The sequence below is a fragment of the Brachycentrus maculatus genome, unplaced genomic scaffold (genome assembly GCF_059751285.1).
Source record: "Brachycentrus maculatus isolate JH-2025_06_01 unplaced genomic scaffold, ASM5975128v1 h1tg000056l, whole genome shotgun sequence".
Taxonomy (NCBI): domain Eukaryota; kingdom Metazoa; phylum Arthropoda; class Insecta; order Trichoptera; family Brachycentridae; genus Brachycentrus; species Brachycentrus maculatus.
The window spans coordinates 195,001-210,533 of record NW_028280810.1 but is presented as its reverse complement, the minus strand read 5'-3'; the positions used below and the strand labels follow the sequence as shown (position 1 = coordinate 210,533).

The 15,533-nt window shown below is 32.2% G+C and overlaps 1 protein-coding gene across 3 annotated transcripts in view; it reads left to right on the top strand.

The window, feature by feature from the left end:
* Positions 1–15,533, top strand: part of Pde8 (phosphodiesterase 8) — a 374,779-nt gene that overhangs the window by 243,403 nt on the left and 115,843 nt on the right. For all 3 annotated transcript variants that reach the window (XM_088278317.1, XM_088278316.1, XM_088278318.1), the window contains exon 6: positions 1,010–1,200. In XM_088278317.1, the coding sequence (XP_088134443.1) occupies positions 1,010–1,200 (191 nt within the window). The remainder of the gene's footprint in view (positions 1–1,009; positions 1,201–15,533) is intronic.

The window sequence follows — 15,533 nt, the reverse complement described above, 5'->3', positions numbered from 1 at the left end:
TAAATAAAGTCATAACGAGGTAGTCATTTCCTTTGATGTGGCTTTCCCTCATTCAGTATCGAGAAAACGACAAAAAAAAAATTTGCGCCTGATTAAGAAAATTATTTCTAACGGAAAACACATTATTAATGTGGAAAATAACATAACCTTTTCATTAATTTTATATTACCATATAAACACAATTTATATTCAAAGAAATACTGCACACAAAATGATATTTTGTTGTGTTAAAGAGAAAGTAAGCTTATGTTTAAAAAGGATTTTTTTTATTCCAAGATTTTTAATTTAATCAACGTTAGTGGAAGAAGAAAATGGAAGTCTAAACATTTCAGGGCTCACGACCTGTTTTAAGTGATCACTTTACACGCTTGTAACATTCACAATTTTACCCATAATTAGTTACTATGTATGTATATAATTATATATATATATATATATATATATATATATATATATATATATATATATATATATATATATATATATATATATATATTTATATATATATATATATTTTCATGTATATATATATATATATATATATATATATATATATATATATATATATATATATATATATATATATATATATATATATATATATATATATATATATATATATATATATATATATATATATATATATATATATATATATATATATATATATATATATGTATATATATATATGTATATATAAATAAAAGCAATGTCTATCCTAACTTGCTCACCTGACATAAAAACGCAACCAGTACCTACCCTACCTTACTGAGTAGTACCAGCCAACCCTACTATCTGGATCTACTGCCTACCCTATTAAGTAGTACCTAGCTTACCTTACCTACTACCTACCTCTTCTACCTACCCTAAGTTAGTTTATTATCTGCGCACGCCACTGCTTTACACAGGTCTCCCCCCTCACCAGACACCAGTCTCCTTAGGTTGTCGTCTTCTCTGCAGGAAATGTTTAGTTACTAATTACTAATTCCGTGTCATTTGATTCCTCCAGGTTATGATGGTGATGTTCCCGGAGCGCGGCGACCGCGTGTCAGACTCGCTGGCTGACGCGTGCGCGCGCCTGGGCCTGGAAGTGTCCAGCGCGAAGGCGGAGGAAGCTGGCGACGCGTGTACCACGCGCCGACCGGCGCTGGTCGTGGCCGACTGCCGCGTGGCGAAGGCGGACGGCGAGAACCTGTGCAGGTGAATATGATTATTATTAACATTTCCCGCTATTACTGATGATCAAAAATTATACGTTTTCCGAATCGGGATACCAAAAGACCCTAGATCATATTTGTATGGAAATCGTAATACGCAGCTCACGGCAAGTACTAACTGAGTCATATCGCTGATGATCGCGTATTTAATTCGCGCAATTATCGTGTTACGAAAATAAGTGCCCGTACAAAAATCGAGTACGGGGGGTAACAAGGAGCTGAGTGATTAGAAACAACGTTTTATAGTGAAAACGTAGATGGATATTTAATTATATTAGAAGATAGTGTATTTTCATGGAATAAATTATTCATCTTACATGTGGAATGCTACTCATTCAATTTTTTTTCTAAGTTCTTAAAGCATACGCTTTAAGCGCAGACAATATATTAGCTACAATGAAAATATAATTTTTTTTGTTAATAATTAACTGGTCAAAATAGAAGTATCTTATAAATAAATAAAAAAATTGTATTTAATTTGAAATTTATAATTTTATAAATATTTCGAAATGATACTCACCTATGTTCAGAAAAGAATAAGCTTAATAAATACTTCACCAATTCTCCAGATGATGGCAAAGTAATCAGCTATATTTCTAAGATCTAAGGCCATTGCAAATACACAGGTTTCAAGAATTAGATTAAATGTTTAATAATGGGCAGAATGGTGAACGTTACCCAAGCGTATGAAGAGATCTCTTAAGCCAGCCAAATGCCAGATCATAATACCTAGGATGCTCAGACTTCCATCTCATTTCATAAAAAAGGGGAAAATGATGCATGTGTCATATCGGATTGAGACACTTTCAAATAAAATAATAATAAAAAAATAACTACTTAACTTTTTGCGGATAACTGTTAGCCGTTAATATTTTAGTCTGTCAATACAGTTGGAGACCATTAGCATCAAAATATAACCCTGGCACCCTGTTTTACATTTAAGTATTATTTGCTAAAATTTAATTTTATTAGTTTTGTTGTTATTATTTTCCTTACGCATATATTACGATTCTATTTACGAAACCAATAGGCATAAAATATCAGCTTTTTTCATCCTTTCATGGCGCTTTCAAGTTCCTTTCAAATTCCCGATGGCGACTCCTGTGGGTGAAGTACGAACGTCAGATACCTTTTGGTTTTTATGACCGATAATATCTTGATATAAAATGGGACCGCCTAGTCCATATAATATATCAAAAGACATCAAATCTTTTGTGAATGCCGGGATGAAAAAGCTTCGGTTCGCGTTTGTCGTTACTCATTTCACTTGACAGTTTGTATTCAGGAAGATGTGTAAAGGAAACTGCGTCGGAGAAAATATATCGTAAATATTTTTTCGCAGGAAGTTGGAGAAGTCGTATAAAGATGGGAAAAACATATTTCCTCTTTATTTTCTGCGTAAAACGAACATGTAAAATGTGTCCTCAGAATACTTCTTTCTATGGAAAATAATATCATCTGTATTGAATTTATCTGTATTTATTTAGTATTTTTACCGCGTGTGTTTTTTTCCCGCCTCTTTAGTGCATAGTAGGCACGCTCGGCTACCGTGTAGGAGGTCCCGGGTTCGATTCCCAGAGGGGGGGTCAAACAAACAAAAGTGATTTTTTCACTTCAATATTTATTTAAAAATACCCTAGGCTGTGTCCAAATAACTGTAGACTCCGTATTGTACAGACATATGCCAGAGTTAAGCCATCCAAGTGTAACTCCTGACGTATGGACTCTCTGGTACGTCTAGATGTCCATGTAATTTGGAGCAAGCATCTCTAACACCACATTTAAAATGCGTCAAATTTTCTGCTTTCTGTTGCTTTCACAGTCCATGTTTCAACAGCATAGAGAAAAATGGAGTGGAACAAACTCCTGGCAAGCTTTATCTTGGTGTTGTTACTCACACCTCGGCCTTTCCAGATTTTATCTAGCATAGACCTAGTCTAGTCTAGTCTATTTTTTAATAATAATAATAAGTCGTTATTTATTGTAACTACAGACAGTTGGTAGAATTCCATTCAGAATTTAGTTTGGGTGATGTATCCAAAATTAAATAAGATCATTGGATTGAATTCTACTTTATTTACACTCAAGAAGTGTTTGATAATGTCTTAATAACACGAAACGCGTCACATATTAATAATAAATAATAATAAAATTGGATAACTTATATAGCGCCATTTTCGTAAAAAAATACCTCAAGGGCGCTTCACTGTGAATGAATTGGGGAAAATATTATGGTGGAAATGATTTAGCAAACAAATGTGTTTTTAGTCTTTTTCTAAAGATCATCTCACTCTCACTATTTCTAACCATTGGTGGAAGAGCATTCCACGCCGTCGGTCCTGCAACAGCAAAGGCACGCTCGCCAAATTTAGTGCGTTGGTTGCGAGCTGGTAAGATAACTTTGCCCATTGCAGATGTTGTAGCCGATCGAAGCGTGAGACGTCTATCAACCAATTCATCTGGAATACACAGCTCCTTAAGATACTCTGGAGCCATATTGTGTATTGATTTATACATGAGTAGGCAGAGTTTATACTCAACCCTTTCGGGAAAGCGTAACCAGTGGAGTTTGTGAAGTAGTGGGGTGATGTGACTGAATTTAGAAATTCCAAAAATTAGTCTCGCAGCTGCGAGACTAATTTTTTTTACAAATTTTATTTACAAATATTATCATATATTTGTAAATAAAAGTAGAATTAATCCAATAACCTTGTTAAATTTTGGATACCTACATTAAAAATTTTAAATGGAATTCTACCAACTGTCTGCAATTACAATAATTAAATAAATATTTTTTTTTTATCAAAATCACTAACAGTTTTTTTTGCATGCAAAAACCTAAATGGTGAAAAAGAGTAAATGGGGGGTATTGAATTTTTTTTGTGATTTATTTATTTGTATTCATTTATTTTATTTGTATTAAATTATATTTACAATATAATTTGCTAGAAATGAAGCAATGACGACTGAAAAAAAAATGTGTAGGAACAGTGAAAGTTACAAATGATGACAAATAACATTTGTATGTGTGTATCTTTAACGGGGCATCTCTTTCCTCGGTCCAGCGAGTCAACAAATGGAGGACGTGTCAGGCCCATATTTCACGAAAATCCTCATTCTCAATTCTCGCCCTCTTGCGGCCGTCCCGTGGGGGATGCCTGATAATGGCACTTCGGCCCAGCTGGCTGATGAGACGCCCTGAATTTTCCATGAGGCGACCTTTTCCCTGACGCCTTCTGTGGCCACGATTAAGCGCTATTTATAATAAAACCACCCCGAAGAATGTTTCATTTTATCTGGTGTAAGAATGGCGTTAAATATTCATGAGACGTTGTTGGTTTTTCGTGCTTAATAATTGTAAATCCAGAAAATACTACGTAATAACATATAGTAACGTTCTGACTCGTGTATTTATGTTGTTGTTGGTCTTCCGTTACGTTACACGTATCCTGCGTAAGTCGAAATTATAGTTTAGTCGTTAGTCACTATTTTATTGAAATTGTCTTTATATTATTTATTGATTTGGCATTAACTTTGTGGTATGACATGATTATTTTATTAAAATTTAACACTTGAATATACCACTTTAATGAGTTTTATTTATATACGACTAGTTTCAAGCACGACAGATGTTTTCATCTTCTGGTACATATTAAAACTGATTATTTTAATTTGTACCAGAAGATGAAAACATCTGTCGTTATCGAAACTAGTCCTATATAAATAAAACCCACTAAAATGTTATATTCAAGTGTTTAATTTTAATGAAATTGTCTTTAATTCATTACGTAATTTTTCGCATTACATTAATTGCGTCCAAACACTTGTTCACAAATCTTGGTTTCTCCAAGGAGTTATTTTTACATTTTGAGATCTCAACATATACGATGAATAATATGGATATCTGGATGTTTACATTGCTTATGACCTGTGATAGGCTAGTCAAATGATCAATTAAACACGTATAACATTCACCATTCTATCCATGATTGACAACTGCTCAACTCAAATTTAATGAACGATTGATGTATCATCGGTTTCGTAAAAAAAATCACCTCAAAGGCGGATAACAACTTTACATGTAAGACGTCAGACGTCATACTTTGCGTCAAAAAATAAAAATACTAAATAATAAGTAAAATCAGTTACAGACACCACGGTAGAATATAATCAAAATGTTTAATTAAATTGTATCATTGTTTTAAAATCACTATAAATTTAAAGTAATTTTAAAGCAGTAAAATTTTAATTTAAAAATGGAAAATCACAATGTTAGTGCTTCAAATACAAATTATAAAATCAAAGTGATTTAAATCATTAGTAAAAACAGAGTATAAATCAGCTTAAAATATGAACATATAAACGTATTAAGGTAAAAAAAAATCAGCACTGCACAAATGCTTTGAGTGTCATTCGATAGTCTTTAAAGTATTAAAATTTCCAAAAAAAAAAAAAAAACTTATCACAATTTTTTTTACATTTTGGAACCCTTCAAGAATGCTCTAATGCGTACAATTTTTTTAATGCGTACAGTGTATTTTTGACAAGAAAAAAAAATTTTTAGAATAAAAGCAATCTTATGGTGTTAACGATAATTTGCCGAAAAAGCACGAAAATATATCAACATGTACGAACACGAAAGTAAAAAAATAATCGGAAAAAGTTTCAGATTTCCCATTTGAAACATAAATAACGCCACCTTATATTATGGCGGCAAATCATGGCAATGAAACTAGGCGTGGGAGAATTTTAAGGGTTATAAATTATCGAAGAATGAAATGTTCTTAAACCCAATTTATCCATACACACCCAAATTAACCCTTTGCCCACTGTTCCATTATTAAATGAACTAAAAGCGGCGGACCCTTGGTCTTTTGCGAAACAAGTTGAAAGGTTAATGTAGAATTTATCGAAAGTAATTTACAACTAGCTCGCCCTTATTTGAATTAATTTAAGTCGTTTACTCTAATTTCGACCCTTAAAACGGAGGAAGCATTAATAATTTCCTTCGCCCGTAATTAAAGGTGGCTTTAGATCAATTTTACGTGTGTTTACGTAAATGATGTCTGAAGGCTGGGTCCAACTTCCTTTAATTTGATTCACGATCATTATAATGCTGATGCGTTAAGATGGGCTGTGGTGTGATGTGACTTTGCGGATTTCTATTCTTAATAATTTACCTCCCACTCTACCATAACTTGATTCCTTTTTCTACAAAGTTTGCAAAAGCGCGACAACAAACAACTTTAGTATATTAAGGCCCAGTAATCAATAGCTCGCAACCCATTTTCTTAAAGCTCAGGTAACATTTAACGTATTGTTTCTTAAAACAATGTTTTTGTATCGAAAAATAAGTTATTATTTATAAATAAAAGGTTATCAAAAGGTTAGGAGTTAAAAAATATATATAAAATTATGTTTTTAATACATATTTAAAAAAAACTATTTCCAATATATAATATAGGTTTCCCCTAAACGTAAAAACGGCTAGTTTCGATAACTACAGATGTTCTCGTCAATATATGAAAATACAATCTGTTTGTATTTTCTCCTTAATATTAATAAACTCAATAAAGTGGTTTTATATAAATGTTTTATTTTGTATATTATTTAAATCATTATGTTAATGTTAAGTTAATGCCAAGTCAATAAATAATAATAAGTTTATTTTATATAAAATTTTAACTTTGATTTTCACTCCCAATAAACATATTTTCATATCCTTTTTTATATTTAACCTTCCATCATTTATTAAAATACCTTCTTTGTGTGCTTTTATAAAGAGCTTTTTGCGTACTTCTACCAATTACCTATATTCTGGTCTAACTGAACTATGATGGCTGCGAAGTAGAAATACCTGAATTTTTTCATTACATCTTTTATAGTGGCTTCCAAGATTTTTTGCATACATGCATTAATGAAAAGCTTTCTTTATTTAATACAAAATCGGAATTTCAGCTTATTAGACAAAAAATAAGCTGAAAAACTTTTATTCGTAAAATTTTTTGACCCATTTCTTTGTCAATTTTTCCGACTAATACTGAAGTTTTTTTCTCTAATTTATCACGAATTTGCTACAATTAAGTTTAATGGACGTCGAAAATGATTTATTTGTTTTCGCGGAAAACAGTACCTAGCCTTTCCATTAAATAACAATCTCCTAAGATGTACGAGTAACTATGCAATCAACTTTCACAGCGCCATATTCGTATCTTCCACTTGATTCCCCGTTGAGTCCTCATACAAAGGAACGAACAAACATATTATTATACAGGGTGTTCATGAAACGAGATTTTACTTTCAGTCATCTAAATTTGATTCATCTTCAAAAACGAAAAATTACAACTCATGGATCGACTTTGTATCGACTAAATTAAAAATAAAGAATATTTTTAGAGGGTTTTTTATTTATGTTTTTAGCTCTTTTATGCTGTCATAATGAAGACAGTTTAAAAATTATAGTATCTTTTAACTTTGTATGATAAATGTCCGAATGGTGATATAAGGAAAGAATACAAGACTGAGATAAGCAATATTAAAATTTAAAAAGGTGTATTGAGATGGTTTGGGAATGTGAATCGAGTGAGTGAAAAAAGGATAGATAAATAAGTTTATGAGGCGAATGTTGCTGGTAACAAATATATAGGAAAATCTCGGTTTTACTCTTCTTATATTACCAACCATATTCGATACCGAGGAGATACCCTAACGATTTTTCCCTAACGTTGTGAAAGATACGTGTTTCGATGCATTCCGTATAAACTTTTTTTAAACAATTCAGAGCGCAGCAAAACACGTGTTTGAAAATGACGCGAAACGATCGAAACACTTGTTTCAAAATGATTCAAAATGGATCGCAACACGTGGTTATGGTTTTTTTAAGTGGTATTCAAAATTGTTCTGAAATGAAAAAAAAATACCCCTGTATATATTTACACCATTTATTTATTTATACCAACAGTTTTTCCCTTTACAACGAAAAATACTCAAATTTCGCAGTCGTATCGCTGTTATATTATTTGTTTATTATTTTTTATAATATATTGAGAATGTGGATATACATCGAAACATGTGTTTGAAAATGATGCGAAATGTATCAAAATACGTGTTTAAAAATGGATCGAAACACGTAACACTATGATTTTTTCAAAAGTGGTATTCAAAACGTAAATCTTAAATGAAAAAAAAATACCCTGTATATATTTTTCTTCATTTCTATACCAGCAGTTTTCCCCTTTACAATGAAAAATACTCAGATTTCGCAGCCGTATCGCTGTTGTATTATTTGTTTATTATTTTTCATAATGCGCGCTACATAGAAAAGCATTTTCTCTAAATAATATGAATTTTTCCCTTACGCTGTGAAAAATACTTTATCGCCGTATTTCTTGTCAGCAAAACGTGTCGGTATTAAATATAATTAAACTTTAGTCGCAAAGCTTTTTATTTTTTTGTTTTTTGGCAATGTTCAGTCGTTATGAGTCTCAAAAAAGCTCTTTTTCTTCAAGAATATTGTCACAATCTCTCACGAAATCTCTTCATCTCTTTAAAATCAAAATTTAAAACACATTTACAACATAAATTATGGCAAAATAATTTACATTTATAGCATTACTTCGGTGTTTATTGATTTTCCAATAAATTTTCAAGCTTTTGATATTCTTAAAAATAAATCGTATTTTCAATTTTGACATCTCAATAAAGATGATGAAGAATATAGAAGTCTGGGTTATTACAGAGCTTTTTTCATGACATAAGCTTGTTAAGTGATCAGTTTACACGTGTGAAACATTCACCATTCTACTCCTCTATGATTTACAACCACACAATTTAAGTTTTTGGAACTCCTACATACATCGCTCACTCCTTTCAAGAACGTCATAAATCAAAAAACTTGATTTTTCAGTAGAACGTTTTTAAAGTTTAGCAATATAATACAATGTATTTAAAATTAATATCAAGCCACTTATTGAACTTTTTACCGTGCAACAGATCTTTTTAGGTAAAACCTGAATGTTTTTTCTCCATTTGAAAAATATTTAGTATATTTCAAAAAATACTCAAACAATACCTTTTCTTCAAAATGCAAAAACAACACTTTCTGCCCTGTAGCGGGTAAATATTAAGTTAAAAATATGCCGCTTTTGCTAGGATATAGTACATTTTCTGGGCATTTCGAAAACATGCACAACTGGAAATTGGCGATTTTTGATTTATGACGTTCTTGAAAGGAGTGAGCGACATATGTTTATCGTTAATCTCATGACTCTATACACGTCATTTTATAGTTCACTGGAGACATCTATGGTGGGATGAAGAAAGCTTTTACTTAGTAGACACCCTTTTATTCGGATGTATGCAATATCCCAGCCGGATTTTTTTACATACCGGGAAACGCATGAAAATATGTTAAAAAATATATACTGCTTATAATTTGACCAGATTTGTGAATAAATTATCTTATCATTATGTTATTCGCCTCCGTAGAGTAGTGGTTATGCCTTTCATCAAGTACTGAGTTTGTTTACCGACAGTGTCACATTACTTGTATTTTTGCACTATAATATCTAATAAAAACCTATCAGCGAAAGCTAAAATGGCAGTACTCGGCAAAGTCCTGGTTTTAACTGTAATGTGTGAAGGTGAAGTATGGAGATGACAAAAAAGACTGTATGCAATCGAAAAGCGATCTCTCAGATGAATCTGCGGCAAATTTGTGTGTGATGGTGTTCGAATGGTTGATAAAAAAAGCATGGCTAAGATTATCGATAAAATTGAGAAAGCTGTGTTAAGATGGTTTAGGCATGTGAGTCGATTAAATGAAGAAAGAACATTTTAAAAATGGGGGTCAAATATGGGGCAAATGTGGCGGGTAATAAAAGCAGAGGAAGAGCGAGAGAAATTTGGCATTTTCACGTATTTCAAATTCTTGAATGTGGTCAGGTCGGGAGATGGAATAATCGTCGGGGAGGTGTGAGGAGATGCATGTATGTGGAGGCTAATGTTATTGGAAATAGGTGCAGAGGAAGACCGATGAAAACTTGTCATGATCATATGGTTCCAAAACGTAAAAGTGGTTACGTCGGAAGTGGGAGTAATCGGCGGGTTTGTATGAAGAGATGATTCATTATATTTTATCATTTCATTCTGTAAGAAAATTTCCTTAAGTAATGGATGATTTTCTTTTACTTCCTTGTTTATTTACATCGATGAAGAATCTCTAATTAGCTGTATTTCCTCTTTTGTTATTTATTTAATGAAGATAATACTTTTCTGTCTGCTCACGTCATCAACCCTTACGCTTTGAAATTGTTTCCTCTTAGTGTCGTGTATCAGAAATAATTTTCTCGATAAATATCATTTAAGCGAACGATTGGACAATAATTGACTAATTCACGTGGCGCCATTTTCATGAGATACCGTCTGAACGCCAATTTATCATTTTCCTATAACGAAAGTAAAGATATCAAATAGGAAATTGGATAAGTAAAAATTGAGACCTCGTTTGTGCGTGCGAATCGATATGATTTTCCATTTTATAACATATTTACCGTACACTTGAAACTGTATGGTTTTAAAATATTTTGATTTTTAATTTATGTTTTACCAGAAAAAAAATCCTATTTTTGAGTAAAAAATTTCCAAGTAAAACTTTAATTAAAAATGGATAGATTTTATGACAAAGCGACTGCCGAAACAATTAATGACAACATGATATTTTCATTTCGTTTATGTTAAAATCCTTTTTCCAATATTTTTTTAAAGAAACGAGTGTTTCCTGCAATTGTTATCAGCAAAATAAACTAAAAAATATGCAGAATGTTATTTATATCACGTTTATATAAAATATATTCAGAATATATATAAAATAAACATTTACATTAATTGATTCGGAAGAAACTTCGTTGTAATACCTATCGATTTTTTTAAATGTGAACTTGGTATATACTTAGTTTAGTGTAATAACACTACATTGCAATACAAGTTTCAATGTTTTCCACATGATTATCAAATAAATTATTTAGTCGAATGTCTTTGAATATATAAAAATGAGGTTTCGTTTGCCCTGGGTTTTTTGGTATGTATGAGGTGATGCATAAATGCGGAAGACACGGAGATTGTCTGCAAAGATAGATTGGTTTGACGTTCAATTCTCTCTTTATACCCCTGCAGTGAAGCGGGTTGATGGTTAGTTTATTTATTATAATATAAACGTGTTGATTTTATTTTTTTCATAGTACATATGTTTTTGCTATTAATTCTTACTTAGTAGTTGCAAAAATGTAATATTTTATCGATGTTTCCAACTGAGGGATTAGGGTAGTAAAACTTACTTCTATGTAACACCGCTCAGACTGAGCTAACTATCGAACCCACAAAGTTTTACTGATTGTAAACTTTGTAGCAGAAATTATTCAATCCATGGCATGCCGTAACCGTTTATTGAAAGCATTGAACTTTAACCAAATACTGAAAATACGAGTGCAGTAAAACCTCGATATAACGGACATCTATTTAACGGACTTCGGTTATTCGGATATAAATCCAATCAAATCTAAAAAAATAAAACGTTTGTATAAAAAATTATACATGATTAAATTCAAGCGCCACCTGGAAACAATTTTTGTAATTTAATCGACTTGATTATATAAAAAAAAACAGCAAACTTTAAAAGTGCAAACAAAACTTAATTCCTTTTTCTAAGGAGGATCACCAAAAACTAGCGCGTTGAAACAAATAAAAACAACGTCACTTCACGACGAGTGTCCGAAGACAATACATAGAATTCTGTCTGCGTTTTTAATTGATTATTTATATAAAAATATAGTGATCATATTTTTTTTAAAGAATTTTGATTTATTTTAAACATTTTTTATTAAACGGGCTTTAATGGATATTGAAAGCTGTCCTACCACATTCCAGGACCTGATACAGAAGCATCTAGCTTTCCTGATAGACCTTCTCTTACAAAGCAATTTTTTGTTTGTTTTATAAACTAAGTTGCGAAATTTATAGAAAATGTGAAACAAATGGGCTTTAATGGACACCCCTCCCCCCAATCAGCCCGTTACATCGAGGTTTAACTGTATTTTATTTTCCGTATAAATTTGATAGTAAAAATCGACGACCCACCGGGCTCGTTGAATTTTCCGAATCCACCGCTGAAATTGGATGGAACGAGTATAATAGAGCTGATAAATACTAGCAAAAAAAATCCCGTGAGACTTTGCTTAGAGTTTCGGGACCCGATAAATGCGACAGTATTTTTCATTAACCGGTTTATTTCAAACTGTAAACGGGTTTATCAAATTATTTTAATTCTCGTTGATGCTAAAATATTTCATTTCCACCCGGTAAACATGTAAATATGCGCTTTGTAATGTAAATTTAATTTCATTCCACACACAATGTCGTTATCTGACAATATCATATGTATAAATTGATGAATAATCAAGATTCACAACATTTTGAGCGTATCCAAATACAAATCTGGCTTTCCCCATTTAGTAAATATTTTTATATTTTTCACATCTAAACATAGATGAAGAAGAATATGAAAGTCTGGGTATTTACAGGGTTAAGTAAAATAATCCAGTCAGGATCTTGCATACATCTAAACAAGAAAATCTCTGCTAAGTAAAAGCTTTCTCAATCTAACCATAGACGGCTCTAGTGAATTCACGTGTATCGTGTCATAATATTAATCATAAATGTAGGAGTAACAACAATTTGAGAAATGTGATCGTCAATCATGGGTAGAATGGTGAATGTTGCACGTGTGTAAAGTGATAACTTAATCAACTTTTGATAGGTCATAAGCCCTGTAAATACCCTCACTTCCATATTATTTTTCATCTATGTTAAGATGCTAAAAATGTGTCATGAGTTTAATGATATATGTAGGAGTTCCCAAAATATTAGTAGTGTGGTTGTCAATCGTGGGTAGAATGTGAATATTGCACGTGTTTAAGGTGATCACTTGACTAGCCTCTTACAGGTCATAAGCCCTGTAAATACTCAGAATTCCACATTCTTCTTCATCTTAGTTTAGATGTTAAAAATTGGCTTTTAGCTTATAGTTATTGATGAATAGTTTTAACTGGATGAGATTTAAATAGTGGGTAAAAAAGAGGTGAGGATCGGCCTAAATAATGAATTTTTTGGTACGACATCAAATATTAACATCATTTCTGAATACAAATGTATACACATCAACTTATCACACATACGATACTTTTTTCTTATATATAGTTTATGTGTCAGGAAATATATACAATGTGTAGAAAGTACCTACATACATATTTTAATAAATAAAAAACTTAAAACCCATCAGCGGAAGCTAAACTGGCAGTGAACAACGGAGTCCTGGTTCCAACTCTAATGTATGGAAGTGAAACATGGAGTTGGCAAAAGATGGATGAAAGTAGACTGAATGCAGTTGAAACGCGATCTCTCAGAAGAATGTGCGACAAAACGATGTATGATAGATGTGCGAATAGTGAAATAAGGAAGGAATGCAAAGCCGAGATAAGCATTATCGATACAATTAAGAAAGGTGTGTTGAGATGGTTTGGATATGTAGAACGAATGAGTGAGGAAAGAACGGTAAAACAATTTTTTGAGGCGAATGTAAGTGGAAAAAGGAGCAGAGGAAGACCGAGAAAAACATGGCACGATCAGGTATGCCAAATACTTGAAAGTGGTCAGGTTAGGAGTCGTAACAATCGGCGGGTATGTATGAGGAGATGCATGTACGTGGAAGAGGCGAAGAATGTTTGCAATGACAGAGTGGTGTGGCGTTCTATTCGATGTTAGTTTAAAAAAATCCTTAAATATAACAAACTTTTTTTTCATCATGACATTTTCGAAAACCCTATATGTAACAAAAGCTCGGAGTCAGTTTTAAGCTAGAATATTACAAGTATTACCTCCTCTTTTCCCTGAAATTCCTTGCCCAAACTGTGAGTTCTGTCCCCAGGGTACCCTGTAATCTTCCCGTTTGTACCAACTCCTCCACCTTGTAATAATACTGTTTGCCAAGAGCAATGTATGGTAGCTGAAACATGAGGCTTTTATTACGACCAATAATTTTCAACCAAGTGGATCGATTTCTAAGCGGTCCAAAATGTTTATATGATAGGTCAATGTTAGTCTTATTCAAAATAGTTTGCATCTATTTGCTATTCCGAAAATTAGAAAAAATGTATGTTTGTATTTTCAATCACATTTTGAGTGCGTTCAAATACTCATTCACAAATCTTTGTTTTCTCCACTTATTTTATTTATATTTAGGAGTTATTTTTACCATGAGTTTGGTCAAGTGTGCAGTCAATCATGGGTAGAATTATCAATGTTACACGTGTGTCAATTTATCACTTAACCTGCGGATGATAGGTCATAAGCCCTGCTAATAACTAAATTTCCATATTCTTCTTCATAAATGTATTTTTATTTTTATGTGTGAGTTTGCGGTAGCATCTATAGTTGATTCGAGTAGGCTTGTTATTTGGCGGAGACTTGTATTTTTTTTTTAATTTTTGCATAATCCATCCCGAACTATTTTACATACTCTGTTTACACACATGATTTTATGTTGTGTCATGATTAATTTGATATTCTAGTTATTATTTCGGCATTAAGTTTGTGTTAAAACGTGTTGAAATTATTAAAGAAAACACGTGTTTTTTTACCACTTGAGTTTATTTTATGACTAGTTTCCATTTTCAGGTCTTCTTAAAACAAGTGTTTTCTTTAATTATTAATTTGATCATGCCAAAGTTCTCGGTTTCCTCCGTTTCTACTTATTTTAAACTACATTCGCATCGTCAATTTGCTTTACTATTCTACCATCACTCATTCGATTCACATGCCTAAACCATCTCAACACACCCTTCCTAATTTCATCGATAATGCTTATCTCAGCCTTACATCAATCCAATATTGCATTCGTCATAAAAAAAACATACATTAACAATACAAGTACTCCCTTAAATTTCATGTTTTGCGTTTTTCCATTACGACCAAACAAAGGGGGTATTCTTGGTGAGCAGTCTGAAATTTATATTAGAGAGAACGAATACGGAAGCCTTGCCTGAAAATCACTCCCCTTTCAGTAGGGGCGTTCCTGAAATACGTATCTAGGAAATAAAAGGCTTAAAGTTATACGGAACGATACACTACGAAGAAAATGAAGAGCCTTTTTATCTTCCTGGAGCTTCCGCAGGGCTTTCTGTTGTTCTTAGAAACAATTAACGTACACTGCTGATGTTATTCCGTTTACTTGACTCCACTTTCTTGTAACTTGGTTTAAGGATC